The sequence below is a fragment of the Paramacrobiotus metropolitanus genome, unplaced genomic scaffold (assembly GCF_019649055.1).
Source record: "Paramacrobiotus metropolitanus isolate TYO unplaced genomic scaffold, Prichtersi_v1.0 Parri_scaffold0000197, whole genome shotgun sequence".
Lineage (NCBI taxonomy): Eukaryota > Metazoa > Tardigrada > Eutardigrada > Parachela > Macrobiotidae > Paramacrobiotus > Paramacrobiotus metropolitanus.
Window position 1 is genome coordinate 103289 of NW_026570417.1, and position 18073 is coordinate 121361.

Below are 18073 nucleotides of genomic sequence, written 5' to 3' on the forward strand. Positions count from 1 at the left end.
ATGTTGATGGTGAATATTCCCGGGTTACGGGAATCGCAAAGGTCGTTAACGTTTCTTGTATACTCGTAGAAAGGTTCAAATTTAACACCTTCTCGTCTCTTACAAAGCAGACCAATGGAAGTTTACGACTTTATTTAAATTATTCTCTTTGACTATATTAAAAATAAACTGGAAAAATTAAATAAACAATAAACAAAAAATCAAAAAGACATTCAGTGAATTTTCGGCTCCGCACAAATGGGTGGGGCAGAATTGTAAGTGCTGTACGTATGTCAGTGCATTTTATTAACACATAATTATGTTACTTTAAATTTAAATTATGAGTTGGCGGTTGCAATAATTTATAAAAACAAATTCAGAAAACTTCTGCTCCGCAGAAATACGTATAAATTTAGAATTATTTATCAACGTGTTCAATATGTGCTGATAATTATACGAGACTACCGGAAGAAGAGTTTTTTTTCACGGCCATCGTCCCAGCCATTAACATTTACTTGTTAATATCATGTACTTAACGCTAGAAAATGTGCAACTTAGGCACGGCGCTACGCAGTACGGACGCTTGTCTAAATGCCCATAAAACACCCCAAGATTAATCACCTATCCACACGACCTGAAACATTCCCGGTATAATTAAAATACCACTTGACGGAATTATGCGAAAATGCTGGAAGATTAATTATGTCACTTACGCAGTCGCTCTCCACCGCTATTTCACTGGGCAGACAGCGTAAGTATACTTCGAATGACACTCACATCGCACATTACCGGCATTACAATGCACACGCACACCGCAAAAACACTCACTGACACTCCGGTGACAATGATCCGGAAGTGGCGTTTTATCGCCCCGGGCGGTCGGCTGCCGTGGGATGTACCCACCGACAGACACAGACGAGAGCGATACGAGTGCCGGTAATGAATTTAATCCACACCGATCAACGCATCCCGCTGCAGTCGGCAGGATCGCTTTCATCGGGTTAACGGGCGTTGTGGGATATCAATACGGTGACCTTTATATATACCGGGGTGACGCGGTTGTTGGTGTCTAACGGGAGTTTAAGTGCGTGTGATTGGTTTCCGCTTATATATTATTAGAATGAAGGTCATGGGTGATTTGGTGCCGTATTTAAGCTTCCTGTTGGTTGTGCTTCTACTTCCCACCGGAAATGCCCAGCCGGATGCGCTGGATGGTAAGAAACGTGATTCCTTATACATAAATGCGGGATATACCCTGGTTTTGTGGTGTTGAAATGTTTCGAAGAAAATATTAGGCTTGTAGAAGATATTAGATTGTAAAAGTTTCAACTGCACACGAGCGTGTATATCGCTTCGAATAAACGATGTGATTTATCATGCAGTTTTCCAGCTTTCCTCGAGTAATTATAAATTCCAACTGATTTTCCCATGAGTAATTATTTTTACAATTTTATTTTCCAACTCTAACAATTATTGAACTTCTGCAGAGTATGCATATTGCTAACAACTTTGCCAAAATATTTAATATGCTGCGTATATCTGTGCCTCATGTTAATGTATTGTACACAGTGGATTGGATCAACAGCTAAAGATCATCCTGCTAAGTAAATTGTAATCGCTTTCTTTAAACATAAAACGTTACTACAACAAAAGGTTTTTCATGTGAACGAATTGAGAACACTAAGTATTTAATATCAAAGCCTGTACGACAGATATTACTGTAATAAATTTGTAATAAGGTTAAGGAAACTGCACGCATACCTATAAAGTAGCAATGCTACTGTAACCAGATCCAAGTGCGTAGAATATTTTTCAGGATTAAAGTACAAGAAAACATAAAAATCGACAAACAAAGTACGAAATTAAAAATGTTGATATCACCATGCAGTTTTGTCTCGATCCGCATGCACGCAGTGATTTGTGTTAATAACAGTGACTCTATCTAATTCTTGTTGCTGCGTCTAGATCCTACCGGAAATGCGCCGTGGTATCTGGGCAAACGTTCCGGAAAGGACCCCTCTCTGCCTAACAGCGTCTTCAGTCCGGCCTATCAATTCGGGCGATGGGGCACGGGCAATCTGTACCTACCGCCCAAGGGCCGCCGTATGTACTACGGCCCCATACCCAACCTCAACGATCCCCTCCTACCGGGCAAACGACTCATGTACTACAAAGGCCTCACCGAGTGATCCATTTTACCATATCTAACGCTCTGGCGCTTCCTGTTTCTTTCATTAAATACGTCTATAGAATTTACAATAATATAGCGGAATTTGGGTGTGTTTGTTAAGGTCAATCGGTCAGTACGTACCGCACATGTATTTCTTATGGTTAGAATGGTTGATAATGGATCTCTAAAATGAATTTAATTGCAGCTGTTTCGACTTCGGTTTTTTGTTTAATTATCGTATGATGACTTTTTTGAACTGCTATAGCTGCTGGTGAACGCGCTCGCTGCAAATATTCAGCTTTAATAAATTTTATTCATGTCAGTATTGATTAAAATTCACCTTATTTCGCTACAAAACAAGTACAACGTCTTTTTGAAAGCAGTCACATATACGCAGCTCAGTAAAATTCTGATCACTTATCTAGCTGGTTGCTACATATATAAAAATTTAAAAAAATTCTGGGAAGTATAGTTCGTAGTACTGCAACGTTTCCGATGTAATTACGTTTACCGACCGTTCGCTGAAGATTTTTTACTGAATCTCGTTATTACGTTTTATCGGTGTACATCCATACAACGTATTTACACGGCGGCGGGAATCTCGGATCAATTTGCTAATAACAAACAGAGAAAATTACTAAACAGCTGAGACACCATACACGTTGCACCACGAGACCGAGCGGTTCCACGGAAGTTGCAATGGCAGAGCTGGTAATGTTGCCAGATCGGGTCAGACGACTTGGATCCATAGGATACTTGTAGACTGGTGCATCATTGGTACCACCCCTCTCCTTTGGCAGTTTGTTGTAACCAAGCTTGGGAAAAATTGGAATGGAATGGTCGGTGAAGTTTTTCTGCAACAGTGAATGCAGCTGGTATACAGAATATTTGTACGATTCAGTAAAAACAACAGAATGTGTAAATTTTTAAGTAAAGGTGTATTATGCCATAAATTTCTGGAAGAGTATTACAAAGAAAGTAGCCCCGTACATGCCTACATCGTACCAGTTTCATGTACATCCAACACCTAGAGCTTGGGCTTTCGCGCATTCTGAAACACCGTTCTACAGAGTATATCATTCCACATCCGAATGCTGTATACACTGACCTGAAAAACGGCTTCTACGCGCAACATCTGGTTGCCGAGATATGGTCATTTAAAGTGGACAAAACGTTTAAATGCATTGTCGTGTAGGAGTACCGAAAGTCAGGTTGTTAGCCGGGCTTCTTATACTTTGCAGTAAAATACACTACTTCTATAGACTTTTAGCTGGAATCTGAACAAATATAGGAGGTGTGAGGATTAATGATCTGTAGTCATTACCTGAAATTTTAAAAAAAAGCGTTAAATTTTTTGAATTTCATTAAAAAGTTGGAAAAAAAATTAACATGATATTGGTTCATATTCGAATGATAGTCTAATAGCGTCTTACTGCAAAGTATACAAAAACCGGCTAACAAACTGACTTTTGGTACACCATAATGCATTTAAACGATTTGTCTACTTTGAATTACGATAATTATGTCGGCAATCAGACGTTGCGAGCACAAACGGTTTTCCAGCCAATGTAGTATACTGTACAAATTGTTCGGTTATAGGATGAAATAGAACAGTGGTCGGAAATGCGCACAAGCGAAAGTTTTAGTGGATGTATACGAAACTGGAATGTACCATGTACCGGGCCATTTCCTTAAATTAAGGACCACAATAGGTGCGTTGCTTCAACGTATGTTTGCAGAAGCGCTCCTCTGTCCGAATCTAGTCATGGCGATTTACACGCACTGGTGGCACTATGCTGTACACTGTTTGTTGATTTTATTACTACATTGTTGAATCGTCGACCGGCTAACCGGTTTCCGCTTTTTTGGTTCACCATTACATATACTCGTATAGAATTAAATACGGTTGTTTTACCTCGAGGAACGGTTGCACTACGAGATTATTCCAGGTGTGACTATTGCAGCCGTCTTCCCGGCAGATGCACACTCGATTGGCATAGGTACCATCCAGCGGGGCATTGAGCTTCTCCAGTAGGCAGATGGTGTTCAGTCCTGGATCGTCATAGGAAGCAATGGCTTTATACACTCGGTCGTATACGGGATGGTCGTACGCCTCGGAGCAACCTCGCGTGATGCCATAGTACAGTAATCCTGCAATTCCAAAAAATTAAACGCGGAAAGAGGGTGTTGCCAAAAGTAGACGGTTCGTATTAACGGAAATTCCATCTCTCCGGATGCAGCATACCTGGGCGACCGGCTGAGCTGTCATCCGTGAAGTATGCCCATTCGATACAGTATTTCGCATCTGGCTCGCACGTGATCATCTCGTTAGGATTGAGTATGCGACAGTCTTCCGTATCCGTCACCCAGCTGCAGTCACGACACTTCAGCGCTGCGATTCCTGCGGTTTTTATAATATAAAAATGCTTAGAACAGCACGGATGAATAATGGGTAACGACTATTAATGCCTATACTGTAGTTTGAATTTGCATGATAATTACTGAGTTGCCACCTTATTAGAACGGAAACTGTTTCATTGGTAAATTGCATAAACAGGGGATTTTTTATTATAGAATATAGACTATAATTATAATTTATATGGATACTTGTAATATTATTAATTTTTCGTTTGACGTTCTTAGCCAGTGAATCGAAAGTTCTGTATGTCCGATCTCCATGGAAAACGTTCGAAAAATAGTGGACCGAAAGTTACGTTCAGTGCAGTGCAGCACACAATGCAAAACTTTTATAAATGGATGGAGAAACGTTGTGAGACCTGGTGGTAGTAAGATGCAGCATAACACGATAATCCATCCCACGAACCGTCTTGTTACGGACACGGGCATTCGACGCCGTGGAGATTTTATCCAGCAGGCCACGGACGGGCTGATTGCAGGGGCATCCGATGTACAGGTTTAGGCTCAAGTGCTTCCGTTATGATCGTCTACTGCTGCCCCAGCCATGGATGATAAGATGCTTATTATCATGGAGTACGTGAAAGGTTAAACATTTTGTACGAATTTTAAGCGCAGACTGGCTGCAAAACAGCTGACTGTTTGGTGGATGCGAACAATGGTAGTACAGTTTAAAATTCCTATGGATGTGATCAGATCAGATTTAATACGTACCGTTTACAGACTTAAAGAACGAACAAAAAGTACTTATGTATCGTGTTTAAAACAGTTGCTAAGTATTAGTGCGATAAATTTCTTTTGTCTGCGCGCGTATGTCAGGTGCTGTACTTAACTGTACTAAAATTATGGCGTGTTAAATTTTTACTGACAATAGGTAAGTAACTGTTTTAAAATTGAATAATTAAGTGCGCGTACTGCACTTACAAAACTTTATAAGCAAAAAGCACTGATAATCTTTCGATCACGATGAATCACTGCAAGCTGGCTGCAAGTCCAACGTATTTGCCGTACTGTCGTACCGTCACAAACAGACTGCCGTACCGTCACGAAACGGCACTCGCCAAATACTCGTATCTTTTTTAATCACCAGTATGTATCTGCAAATTACCGTAAAGTCGCTTGTAATTTCCCATCGCGGTAGTACCTCGTTTTAATGGTGGGCGACTGTGCGCAGTAACGCGCAGTAACATACTGAGCAAGATGAAAGGCACTTGCATCTTGCTCAGTATGTTACTGCGCATGTTACCTTTACGCGATCTCTGCGTAAACTTGTAGATCGCCCGTTGTTCTGCACAAGCAAGTTTAAACATTCAGTAGAAGTCATTAATATTGGTGGAGGTCAATTACATTTGGGTAACTGTTGCGCGACGGGTAATGGAGAACCGCGTAAAAAATTAGCCATGACTCAGCAGAAAAGCAATCGTCCAATCGTGAGTCGAGTACGCTTCCGTGCCAAGAAAGAAATTGAACACCGTAGTGGAACTGAAAAACTCATTTTTAATGCTGTAATGTGGTAAATGTGGTATTACGTCAAAAAAGTTAATTATGAGTTTTGGATTGTGACTCTGGGTCGTTGGATTTACTTTTGGTCCAAACACACACAAATTTTGTTAATCTGTGCAGGAGAGTTACGAGTTACTCGTAGTTTGGGTAATGGTTGCGCTTCGACGTCGAAGCGCAACGCTTACGCGGACAAGTAAGCTGAAAACCCATCCCAGATTTTGTGACTGCGAATCAGAATATTTGCTTGGTTACGCGCTGTTACGTCACATTTTTTACGCGTTTCCCTGTTACCCGACGCGCAACGCTTACCCAAATATAACTGACCTGCACTAATGGTGGAGTTATTACAATCTTAGTTCGGTGTAGAAGCTTGTCTAATGGAGCTTGTGAGATAGCTGACACGATCCGCCATTCTCGACGGGAAATGTTTCCGCCCAAGCGTTCTTTCTCCTCATCGGTGGCGCGGATTCACTAATTTGAAAGTCTACTCTAGCGTGTAACGTGGATCCCAGCTGCAGATGATTATGCAGAACCATTTAATCGCTAAGAAAACACTGCAAAACAAATAAATAGGCACCCGATCGAGTTCTCGGAATATTAACATAGCGCAGAATTCAGTAGCGGGAAGTACTGGGAGTGGGAGCAAACAGAAATCAGCCTCTGAAGCGCTCTGAGTACGGATACACGGGGCGGTCTTGTGGTGACCTGATGTTATTGTGTTGGCGAAGATTTTTATAATTGATAACTTGAACTACGTCGTTACCTCGTTATCTGCTACTACGTACAGATCCGACCGTACAGTGCGGCTTGGTACCTAGGCAAACGCTGCGGAAAGGATGCCGCTTTAGGGCCGAACGCCTTCGGTGCCGCTAATCGACACCTACCGCCCAGGCCGCCGCCTGCACTGCAGTGTCTAGGGTTACATGCCCCATCTCATCACTTTCGATCTGCATCAGTTAAACTTTTCTATGTAATATGGCACGAGTGACCTTTTAAGGGCTTTCTTAACGAGATCGCTACAAAGTTGCAATTTATAAATAATTTTTCATTAATCTATGATTCAGTAAATTAATCTCTGGGGATTTTGAATTTTTGATTGCCAATGGATTGGCAGTACAAGGTGCACACTGCACAGTGCACACAGTTTTGTTATTATGCAATTCCGTTATGAAAAAGTAGCAGAGCTTATTACAGCATAAGGTCGATTGAACGTATTCCTGCACATAAAACTTTGCATTTTCGTTGTTTCAGCAGATTGACAGAATGATATCCACCTCGTTTTCGACGGCGATAAGACTAATCCAAAGTGAGCTGAAATTCCTGATGCAAAACAAGGAAAATCGCGGAGAATCCGAGATAAGGTAAAAGTTTCGCAAATGCGTCAACTGGTTCCACGGTATTTAGCGGGGCGGAGTTGGTATGGTTACCGCGTCGCCATCCGTAGAAGTCGCCGGCATAGGTGGCGGGACCCTGGTACAACTCGGGCACATAACCGGGTTGCCCAATATTCACCGGCAGGTCATTGTAACCGAGCGCTGGGTAGACTGGCTTCGAGCTGGCATTAAAGTTATACTGAAAACAGCAGCATCGCTTACATACGGTATACAGACGGTGATTACGGTCGTAATTTGCGTGCAGTGCCGAACGGATGGTAGGTATACAGTGTATACTGTACAGTCTGTACTCAATATAGAATGAAAGTTAAAAGTCTTAATAAAAGTCCTGACTCGACGCCTCTTCCTCCTTCAAGAAAGATTTAGGCGCTTACCGGTACAAAGGGCAGGGTAACCATATCGTTCCACGTATGGCTATTGCACGTATCTTCACGGCAAATGCACACTCGATTCATGTGCGTACCATCAATCGGCGCAAGAGGATGTTCGTTCATTATCCTGCAGATTGATGTTCGCTGGTTGTCCGCCGCAATTTTCCACAGACGGTCATACTCCGACGCAATATCCCAGCCTGGGAACGTGGGTAGCTCCGACCTTCTGGTACCCGAGCATCTCCGATTGACGACATAACGCATCACGTCTATACTTCAATGATTTTATAGAGCTCAAATTACTCACAAATTCACCTGCTTTTGAAATCATGATAAGTTATCTACATCCCAAATTGAGACTTACTTAGGCCTGTAAGGCTTTATCAGTCGACTTAAAATTAGTCTCGCTCAATCCTCAACTCCTTGCACGGGTTTGCAACTCCGTGAAGCCATTTGATCCCGCCCTGCGCCGTGATTGGTCCCTGTGCTCCACGGACTGGACTCTATAGTCTATGGCCAGTCTACGGCGCAGACCAGCTAAATGGGTCGGCCAAGTTTACCTTTGCCTTTTCTTTGCCTTTGCCTTTCCACTTTGCCTTTTTCAACATTGCCTTTACCTTTGCCTTTGCCGCCGCGAACACCTTACCGTCCTAATTAGCCGTCCCAAAACGCCGTTTGAAATAACCTTTACCGTTGGCTTTAACCGTTGCATAGCAGACTGGCGTCAAACACTTTATCGTTTCTGGAATTTATTAGCATTAATTGACACAGCTTATTAAATAGTTTAGTTTCAGACTTGAATACTGTAAAACAAAAATTTGTGGTAGTTTTAGCATAAAAAAATATTCAATATAAATCAGCCATCCCAAACACTAATTTGCACTTCGGTATTTATAGAGTACATGGGCACTATTTCAGGTAAATCGGCGATCAAAATTCATATTACAATTAAAATAATCTATCTATATAAAAGAATAAGAAAGTGCACAATATTTGTGTGTGTCAGGGTCTAAGTCATAGACACGTTCAACCAAACTTAAATATCTTAGTATCGTTCGATAGCCCTGAATGTGTAGATTTGTACAAAGTTATCAGATTTCAGAAAAACAAAAACAGTTTTGAGAAAAAATTCAAAACTCTAACATGGAAAGTCTACGGGACGTCAAAAATTAGTTAACGGAGCGCAGTTAAGTAAGTAGCTGCCACCTGGAGCAGGTTGTGGGGCTCTGCTGACTTTACCGTAACGGCCAAAAAGTACGGCTGCGCCGCTGCAGCTTGCAAAGTGGCAACACAGTGAACAGTGAACACATTATCCCGTTTGTAGTCGAGTTCGGTTAATTTGCCTTATTTGCGTTTAAATTTTCGAACGTAAAAGGCAGAAGTTTAAACTTTAAATTTCCAGTTGTCATTTCTGCAGGTTTTTGTAAAACGCACTGTAAAAAACTACACATAGTAATCTGACAACTGTTCCCGTTACGAAATTTGTGCAGTTGCTACAAGCAGAAACTAAGGGAAATTCTGCGTTTGCTATGTTCAGTTTTTGTCAGTGTGGAAACTGCTTGCGATGAATGCGATCTATACGGCGTTCGGGTTTTAAACATCATGGTACCCTATTTGATAGTTTCACGGGCAGGTGACGCAGAGCGACACGACACGAGCGGATCTCGAGGAACAACAAGCAAGACTTCTGCGTAGTGCTTTATAATTCCGTGGCACCGTAAAAGCCGAATGGTACACGATTCACAACCGTTTCGTTTGGTTCACGACCGATCTCACCACTTTCGGCCCGCGCTCGCGCTCCATCTCTGACTCTGACCACTCAAACTCTGACTCTTACTACAGTCAAAGTCTGACTCTGACTACTCAAAGTCGGACTCTGACCGCTCAAAGAAGCTGAACCCTAACCTAAGAAAACCTAAAAGTAAACGTAAGAAACCTAAAAATGACCTAAAAAACCTAGGTTATTCTTAGGTTACTCTTAGGTTTCTCAGGTTATTCTCAGGTCTTTTAGTTTTTCTTAAGTTTTTTAGGTTATTCTTAAGAACCTTAGCAACCTAAGAATAACAGAAAAAACCTAATAACCTGTTTGTATTGGGTTGGATCAGAGTTTCGGTGGTCAAAGAAGTTGCGGTCAGGGTTAGAGCTTGAGCGTGGGCCCAACGTTCACCCCGTGCACTACATTGTGTAAAGAGTACTATTTACCCGGTAAACTACCTTTTCGATTTTCGCCTTTCACCGTCCCTCAAGGTCCGACATGGGAAAACACTTTGCAGTGTATTTCCTGCACAATAATTTTGCTATGTTTGAAAAGATGTACGCATTATTGTAAACATAACTGAATTCCAGAAATTATTATTCTTATAAATTCCAGCAATAAATTCTTCTGAAATTCAGAAATTATTCCAAATTGTATGTCCAGAAATTCACTGCGCGCCAACGTAACTGGAATTTTGTCCGACTGTTTAAAGTAGCAGCATGTTTCGGACATTTACGAAAAATGTACTTTAGAAATATCTTGAAAAAGGAATGTGAATATACAGTACAGCACTATTTTGAAAACAAGCAAGTGTGGTGAAAGCAAATGCAAATGTCGAACGAAGGAAATTTTAACTTGGACCGTTGGGCCACGCAGTAAAAGGAATGAACGGAGGGAAAAGTAGTACGAGTACCGAAAGTTTCAAAGTTTTTTTGTGTACAGAAATACGAGTACGATTGAAAGGCAATGAAACTGGTGAACTGAGTGGTCAAATTAATAAGTTATTCTCAAATGTTCTAAACGGTGCCACGGTGAAAGTGGTTTTTGGTTGTTCCACTGACTGCTGATAAGTACATATTTATTACGATCGTAGTGTTATTAACAGTAAAGAAAATTAATAAGTATTGTACGAGTAGATCTCCATAGTTGAATGTTGGTGCAGTTATCAGCCGCTGATTTACTTCGCGCAATTTGCGCGGGGTCCACTAGTTACATTATAAATCATTTTTAACCCGGCCAAATGCCTAATGGTTTTACATCTTTATACGGAAGAAGGCCCTTTAAAAGCGACCACAATAATAGTTTGTTAAAAGCTGACCACAGGCAGCATTATTACAGACTGCAAGCTAAGACTAGGATACATTCAGGATGGCTCTGACAATAGAATTTCTGAACAAATTAATTAATTTACTTAATTTTAATTAATTTCTAGTAATTCCATTTAATTCTAGTTAATTTCTCGCTGTATGAGGGGGAAACTAGTCCTCTGCGTAATAACGAAAGCTGAATGACCGCAATATGGACAGCACAATTAGCGCAGAGAATTGTTCAGTTAATAAGCCGTGCCGGCTACGGTGCTTCGTGATTTTTTGTGAAGGTGAATTGTTTTTTCCGTCGTCACCATCTCACAAGTCAACACCTATCATACAGGTCACAGTTCTGTATGACTACCAAGTTGCGAACAATTATTTCTATCGAACCAGGACTCTGTGCCATCGAGTATCTGTCTTGTGAATTCTGTTATCATGCTATGAGAAATTGATAACACATACAATATAAAATGGTTGCCGTGTTTTCTTTTGGTGCCTCTTATATTACTGAAACAATAATTTCGTAAACGTTCATGGTGAAGATACATCAGCGCTAAAAATTCCGAAAATGGTAAAGTGTTTGGCGGCTTTCCGTTATACAACGGTTAAAGGAAACGGTAAAGGTTATTTTGAACGGCATTTTGGTAAGGCTAAGCAGGACGGTAAGGTGTTCGCGGCGGCAAAGGCAAAGGTAAAGGTAATGTTGAGAAAGGCAAAGTGAAAAGGCAAAGGCAAAGAAAAGGCAAAGGTAAACTTGGCCGACCCAGCTAAATAGCTAATGCAGCTATTTACCCCATTAACAATGTTTACGTGAAACCAAAAATCTGTGTGTTTCGGGTGAGCGAATCACAAAAAACGGCATGTGATACACAAGAGTGCTCGGCGATTCATTCAAATCACTTTCGCGCCGACTGATAACGTCTGCGCAGTTAGATTTTTATCTGGTGCAGCACGCACGAAAGCTGTCGTGATAGAACATAAATTATTTCTTTCGGAAAACACAAGAACCGATTTCAGCTGACAAACACTAGCCGGCAATTGAGCTTTCTCATTGCCACTGTCCAAACCTGCATAACATGTCTTGCATTATGTGCTGTTTCATTATTTTATTTTTGCTTGTACAGAAGCAAAAATGCTCAAGTTCATACACCTTTATTGTAAAAAACAATTTTAATTACCGTTGCACGTTCACGTGGCATGAGCGTACAACGATGATTAAGCTATACATTAATTAATGCATATGCATAAGAGCCTGATATGCACTTTACGTTTGCAAATGGCCCCTCTGCACTAATTAGAATGCATGGCGCAGAAGTGTTTATAAAGGATGAATTGTTAAAGACCGAACACAAAACTGTCAATTGCAAAATTGCTAATGGGGCGTTGCGACTGTTATTATAATCATTACAGCGAGCGATTAACTTACTACTTTACGAAAAGCATTGGCTACAAAGTTTCTTTTCTTGATATAGAAAGGCCATGTACTTACTAATAATTAATTAGCGCATATGCTGCTGATATTCGTGTAAAGCCATGCGGCATGCAGTAATTGAGGGTGCAGTTTTACGTAGGTGCGGTATATGCTGTACGTTGCGACCGTGTACCTTGAAGATTAAGGTTTTATTATTCTTGAATATTTAAGTATTTTTACCTATTAATAATTGACTACAAAATCTGTTCTACTTGTTTTCGTATTCCGGATAATTTAAAAATATCGATTTGCGTACTGGACAAAGCATTTTCCATGTTGTTCCACTTGACAAATAATTATCAAAAACTGAAGATGTAATATATATTAATTATTATTTTATGCAAGCTTGTTCATGAGATTGATAAAACCCTTATCACGCTTTCTAATGTGGAAACAATAAAGGGATGCCGTATCTGTAGTGTCCGGTTCGCAAATCATATTCTCAAAGTGTCCGGAATGCGAAAACATCGATTAGCTACAGAGTGCACCGAGTACAATATAATTATGAAAAAATGCAAATTTCATGACCTTTGTTCCTAGCATCAAGCATGATAGCCAGAACCGCAACGATCATAATGGCTGTTTCACTATATTTTCCAGTAGTAGTGGCAGCACATAAAACTAAAATCACCATTTATTACTAATTAAGTTATTAACCTTCGAAAAGTGATGCGCACAATATTGCTTTTAACAAGCACCACTTAAAAGACGGCATAATTATCGCAGGCGCGCACGTACGCGTAAGTAATACTGATGCGAAAAAAGCATCTTATCAGTAATTCACACAGAGTCGCGGCATAACGGCTGCGGATTCCATGCGCTGCTCCAATGCGCGCGGGAAAACTTGTCAGTGGAACACCAAGTTCAACTTGACTTTTCAGTCGAACGCAATCTGCACCGCATTGCACCATATAAAATATTTTGTTAATCCGCTGCTTTGTATTCAGAATTTAACGATCCTGCAGCTAATAATTAATATGAGCTGATGTATTGGCAAATTCGCAACATTCTCTCCGACATTCAGTCAAAGATATTTACAATTTACTTCGTTTCAACCGTTCTTTCTGGGCAGTGGTAGTCGCAGTGCAGCTGTATCCCCTTGCTTTAACTTTTGATTGTCGATAAGTGCAATGTCGTGGCATGAGCGTACAACGATGATTAAGCTATACATTAATTAATGCATATGCATAAGAGCCTGATATGCACTTTACGTTTGCAAATGGCCCCTCTGCACTAATTAGAATGCATGGCGCAGAAGTGTTTATAAAGGATGAATTGTTAAAGACCGAACACAAAACTGTCAATTGCAAAATTGCTAATGGGGCGTTGCGACTGTTATTATAATCATTACAGCGAGCGATTAACTTACTACTTTACGAAAAGCATTGGCTACAAAGTTTCTTTTTCTTGATATAGAAAGGCCATGTACTTACTAATAATTAATTAGCGCATATGCTGCTGATATTCGTGTAAAGCCATGCGGCATGCAGTAATTGAGGGTGCAGTTTTTACGTAGGTGCGGTATATGCTGTACGTTGCGACCGTGTACCTTGAAGATTAAGGTTTTATTATTCTTGAATATTTAAGTATTTTTACCTATTAATAATTGACTACAAAATCTGTTCTACTTGTTTTTCGTATTCCGGATAATTTAAAAATATCGATTTGCGTACTGGACAAAGCATTTTCCATGTTGTTCCACTTGACAAATAATTATCAAAAACTGAAGATGTAATATATATTAATTATTATTTTATGCAAGCTTGTTCATGAGATTGATAAAACCCCTTATCACGCTTTCTAATGTGGAAACAATAAAGGGATGCCGTATCTGTAGTGTCCGGTTCGCAAATCATATTCTCAAAGTGTCCGGAATGCGAAAAACATCGATTAGCTACAGAGTGCACCGAGTACAATATAATTATGAAAAAAATGCAAATTTCATGACCTTTGTTCCTAGCATCAAGCATGATAGCCAGAACCGCAACGATCATAATGGCTGTTTCACTATATTTTCCAGTAGTAGTGGCAGCACATAAAACTAAAATCACCATTTATTACTAATTAAGTTATTAACCTTCGAAAAGTGATGCGCACAATATTGCTTTTTAACAAGCACCACTTAAAAGACGGCATAATTATCGCAGGCGCGCACGTACGCGTAAGTAATACTGATGCGAAAAAAGCATCTTATCAGTAATTCACACAGAGTCGCGGCATAACGGCTGCGGATTCCATGCGCTGCTCCAATGCGCGCGGGAAAACTTGTCAGTGGAACACCAAGTTCAACTTGACTTTTCAGTCGAACGCAATCTGCACCGCATTGCACCATATAAAATATTTTGTTAATCCGCTGCTTTGTATTCAGAATTTAACGATCCTGCAGCTAATAATTAATATGAGCTGATGTATTGGCAAATTCGCAACATTCTCTCCGACATTCAGTCAAAGATATTTACAATTTACTTCGTTTCAACCGTTCTTTCTGGGCAGTGGTAGTCGCAGTGCTGCTGTATCCCCTTGCTTTAACTTTTGATTGTCGATAAGTGCAATGCGCTTTTATTGCCTAATTGCATCATAATCCAAGTGCAGCTGTAGTGCTACCAAGTAAGGTTGTGCTGGATGCGGATGGATTGTTACCGGCCTAACGCACAGAAAACTGGGAGTTTGTTAAGTTTCCAGGGAGGAGTATTCCGTTGAAAATGAAATCAGCTGTATAATACAGTATGTTAATCATGTACACGTTCGTTACCGTTAATTTATCAATCGCGACTAGTAATTCGCTCAGACACAAGTAGGCAACAATCACACCTGCACTCAAATCGTCATTAAAAACTTTGACTTACCACAAAACAAATGCAAAAAAATCATAATTAGTACTAAATCATGAGTAGTAATACACATACTTAGAAGACAGTCCCAACATTTTCTGTGCGACCAGGATTTATGTAATTTCTACCGGTATACTTCATGTCCGACTTCGACAAAATTTGTATCGTTACAAAATTTGTTTTTTTCCGCCAAAAAAGTGCTGATTTAAGGGGTACTGTGACCCACGCGAACTACGGGTGACTACACATATGGATACAAGTACCGAAATAAATATTAATCACCTATTTACTTTTAATGGGGATTTAGCTGGGAAAACAATGTTTTCCGCATCGCTGAAAACATCACTCTCGATTCCTGCTTTCAACTTGAATTGGGAGATGGCTCTAAATCGCTGCTTTGAACACTCCCGCCCTCTACTGGGTGCCAGCCCGTGCAGGGAGTTGAGGATTGAGCGAGCTATTAGTAAATATTTGTAAGCGCTTATGCGTAGGTACAACTAATGGCCCATTGTAACCACGTAAAAATAAGGATTCCCATGATGGGATTATCGTTTTGCAGAATGTTTTCACTGTGACCAGAAGGTACGCACGTAAACCAAATACAGTATTAGCGATGTATAAACGGTCGTTAACAAATTAAGCAGCTTGGCGTACCGGCTATATTTGCTGGATCGTCGTCATCGGTAAATTTAGCCCACTCCTCACAGTATTTGGAAGTTGACGGGCATTGTACGGTATTAGTTGTCACTGGTAGACGACAATCGTTGGGATCCTTTCCATTCATCCATAGACAGTCTCGACACCGCAGTGCTATAGATTCTGACCTTAGCAATATAGTGCAATACTTGACCGTGTTACTCGGCGTACATCAGTTATACAGTTATACGTTTCAAACCGGCTAAAGCAACCAAATATCAAAGTACGAGCGTGAACCAACCGGAAGCGCTGCTGGTAATGGCAGTTAGGGATGCCAAAAACTTGAGTTAATAACTTGACTTGACTTTCAACTCGGTTTTTACAAAAAGTCAAACTTTTTAAATTACTTGGACATCCAAGTTCAAGTCAAGTTATTAACTTGAAGTCGACTTCAAACCGACTTGAAGTCAAATAAAAAGCAAAACGAAAATTTGCCTATAGAGGAGGGAATATTGGACGTCGCACAACCTTTCCATGTACTGTTCCGGTCATCCGCCCGGAGTTTCGCATCACGGTTTCACATAAAGTCTATGCAGCCGTGCTTCGATGGCGGGAACAGTACAGCGAAACTGTGTTGTGCGACATCATCAAAATATTTTAAAGAAATAACGCGGATTTGGTTGGTTTACTTTCAAATTCCTTAAATTATTTTTCAAAACTTTTAAGTCGACTTGAAGCAGAACTTGAGGACTTGGTTTCACACACCAAGTCGACTTCATTGACTTGGTTTGAAAGAATAAGTTCAAGTTAATAACTTGACTTTTCCTCCAAGTTTTTTCGATTAACTCAAGTTATTAACTTGATAAGTCGACTTCGCCAAGTATTTGGCAACCCTAATGGCAGTAGCTTGTAAACCTGGAGTACTTATTGGGTTATTTGGGTGAACATTGGTTAAACGCAAATTTACGCGTTGTATCATTTAAGCACATAATTCATGAGTCATGACACACTTCATCCAACTTCTTGCCAATACAGAACGTTTCCTGCACACGTCTACAATACGCATTAAAGCGTTCGAGCTTTAAAGCAGTGTTGTAATGTGCAAACCCTTGATTTTTTTCATGGTACGGTACACAGTACAGATACTTAGAACAGCTGAGATTACTGCATTTTATAATCGTCTAACCTTTGCAAATTATAAAACAACAGAATACCACGAGCCGTCGCATAAACCCGATTGTTAAAACCACTGACATTTGTGCGTCGCCTGCCACAGATGCAATGACCTCCGACTGAAGTTCGTCAGTTGCTTTCGACTTTAGGCCACATACTCATGATGCTGCGCGCGGCGAATCCGAGTACTTATCTCGATTGACGGCCTGTTGGCTCGTGGGGTACGCAGAACGGTAAAAAAGGATAGTAGTAGTACTACAGTTAATTTATATAAATAATATACAGTGGTGCACTTAATAATACTTATTGCGGCTGCGAGAAACAATTTATTAACAGTCTGTAAGCTAGTACAATTAAAACTGGAAGTTGGTATTATTGCAAACTTCAAACGTGCGCTTACGCAAAAACAAGAATCATAAAAAATTAATATTTTCTGTACTTACAACTTACTTACATATATGTAAAATTATTGCTGTTAATAATTCACACAACATTACGTAGCACGCAAAATTCTTCACGGCTAGTGCTGTTGCCAGGTTGTGCCAGTACTTACTTCCTGAGAAGTCCTTCATTACCTTACTGCATGAGCACAATTTTCTACATTGGGTATTTGCAAAATTAATCCGACAATACGAGTACGTATCATGCTTGGGCCAACTTGAGCAAAAGAAATAAATGACCTCACACTTGATATATCGTATATCAACTGAAAATCCCCTTCCGTGTGATTATTAATTTGTTACTATCGGTGACTGCTGATGCACCATGTATCGATTGTCCCTGGTTTGACGCTATCAAAGAAGCGATTGAATTACCATAGTCCCAATTTCCACTGGCGCCTGATCGGTCGGTGTGACAAGCTGTAGTTGGCTTCTGTTCATTTCAAGGGCACTGCTTCCGGCTTCAGGTTTAGCAACAACGCAGATTTTGCTTTTATCTGTGACACAGTGGATTTTTCGAACCATTTACATACCCACCGTCCCACTGCTTGCTCTGATTTAAGCGACCTAGCCGTGGTAAGGCTTAATATAAAACACCTCTTCGACAACTTAAAGCTACGGCGG

At 40.4% G+C, this 18073-nt stretch overlaps 3 protein-coding genes across 8 annotated transcripts; 1 reads left to right on the plus strand and 2 right to left on the minus strand.

Annotated features, from left to right (window-relative positions):
* The first annotated feature begins 938 nt into the window (after positions 1 to 938).
* On the plus strand, positions 939 to 2487 carry LOC129600806 (uncharacterized). Its single transcript, XM_055499402.1, has 2 exons — positions 939 to 1193; positions 1945 to 2487. Exons 1-2 carry the CDS (start codon positions 1100 to 1102, stop codon positions 2166 to 2168), a joined length of 318 nt encoding a protein of 105 aa, XP_055355377.1. The 5' UTR covers positions 939 to 1099; the 3' UTR covers positions 2169 to 2487.
* Positions 2488 to 2652: 165 nt separating this feature from the next.
* LOC129600805 (uncharacterized) lies at positions 2653 to 5305 on the minus strand. Its single transcript, XM_055499401.1, has 4 exons — positions 4927 to 5305; positions 4395 to 4550; positions 4065 to 4300; positions 2653 to 3003 (listed from the first exon to the last, which is right to left on the minus strand). Exons 1-4 carry the CDS (start codon positions 4994 to 4996, stop codon positions 2764 to 2766), a joined length of 702 nt encoding a protein of 233 aa, XP_055355376.1. The 5' UTR covers positions 4997 to 5305; the 3' UTR covers positions 2653 to 2763.
* A 1758-nt stretch (positions 5306 to 7063) lies between these two features.
* LOC129600799 (uncharacterized) lies at positions 7064 to 17468 on the minus strand. 6 transcript variants are annotated; one of them, XR_008692134.1, is made up of 4 exons: positions 17023 to 17468; positions 15855 to 16010; positions 7836 to 8147; positions 7064 to 7639 (listed from the first exon to the last, which is right to left on the minus strand). XR_008692134.1 is itself a non-coding variant. In XM_055499391.1 (4 exons), the coding sequence occupies exons 2-4, from the start codon at positions 15982 to 15984 to the stop codon at positions 7364 to 7366; spliced, it is 672 nt and encodes a 223-aa protein (XP_055355366.1). In that variant the 5' UTR covers positions 15985 to 16010; positions 17091 to 17468; the 3' UTR covers positions 7066 to 7363. The 6 variants fall into 6 exon arrangements, 5 of the variants coding, with proteins under 5 accessions (XP_055355366.1, XP_055355364.1, XP_055355362.1 ...); XM_055499391.1 differs by having other exon boundaries at positions 7066 to 7639; positions 7836 to 8101; positions 17091 to 17468; XM_055499389.1 differs by having other exon boundaries at positions 7066 to 7639; positions 7836 to 8101; positions 15855 to 16024; positions 17091 to 17468.
* Between the last annotated feature and the right edge of the window lie 605 nt (positions 17469 to 18073).

What these genes read in the sequence shown, in the direction of transcription:
- LOC129600806 (XM_055499402.1), top strand. Translation starts at nt 1,100, where the DNA reads ATGAAGGTCATGGGTGATTTGGTGCCGTATTTAAGCTTCCTGTTGGTT. An exon ending in CCAGCCGGATGCGCTGGATG is followed by an intron (nt 1,194 to 1,944) that starts GTAAGAAACGTG and finishes TGCTGCGTCTAG; the next exon opens with ATCCTACCGGAAATGCGCCG.
- LOC129600805 (XM_055499401.1), bottom strand. Translation starts at nt 4,996, where the DNA reads ATGCCCGTGTCCGTAACAAGACGGTTCGTGGGATGGATTATCGTGTTA. An exon ending in CAGCTCAGCCGGTCGCCCAG is followed by an intron (nt 4,301 to 4,394) that starts GTATGCTGCATC and finishes TTGGAATTGCAG; the next exon opens with GATTACTGTACTATGGCATC. An exon ending in TAGTGCAACCGTTCCTCGAG is followed by an intron (nt 3,004 to 4,064) that starts GTAAAACAACCG and finishes TCACTGTTGCAG; the next exon opens with AAAAACTTCACCGACCATTC.
- LOC129600799 (XM_055499387.1), bottom strand. Translation starts at nt 17,092, where the DNA reads ATGTCAGTGGTTTTAACAATCGGGTTTATGCGACGGCTCGTGGTATTC. An exon ending in TTGTTTTATAATTTGCAAAG is followed by an intron (nt 16,020 to 17,022) that starts GTTAGACGATTA and finishes TGCTAAGGTCAG; the next exon opens with AATCTATAGCACTGCGGTGT. An exon ending in TTACCCTGCCCTTTGTACCG is followed by an intron (nt 7,640 to 7,835) that starts GTAAGCGCCTAA and finishes TGCTGTTTTCAG; the next exon opens with TATAACTTTAATGCCAGCTC.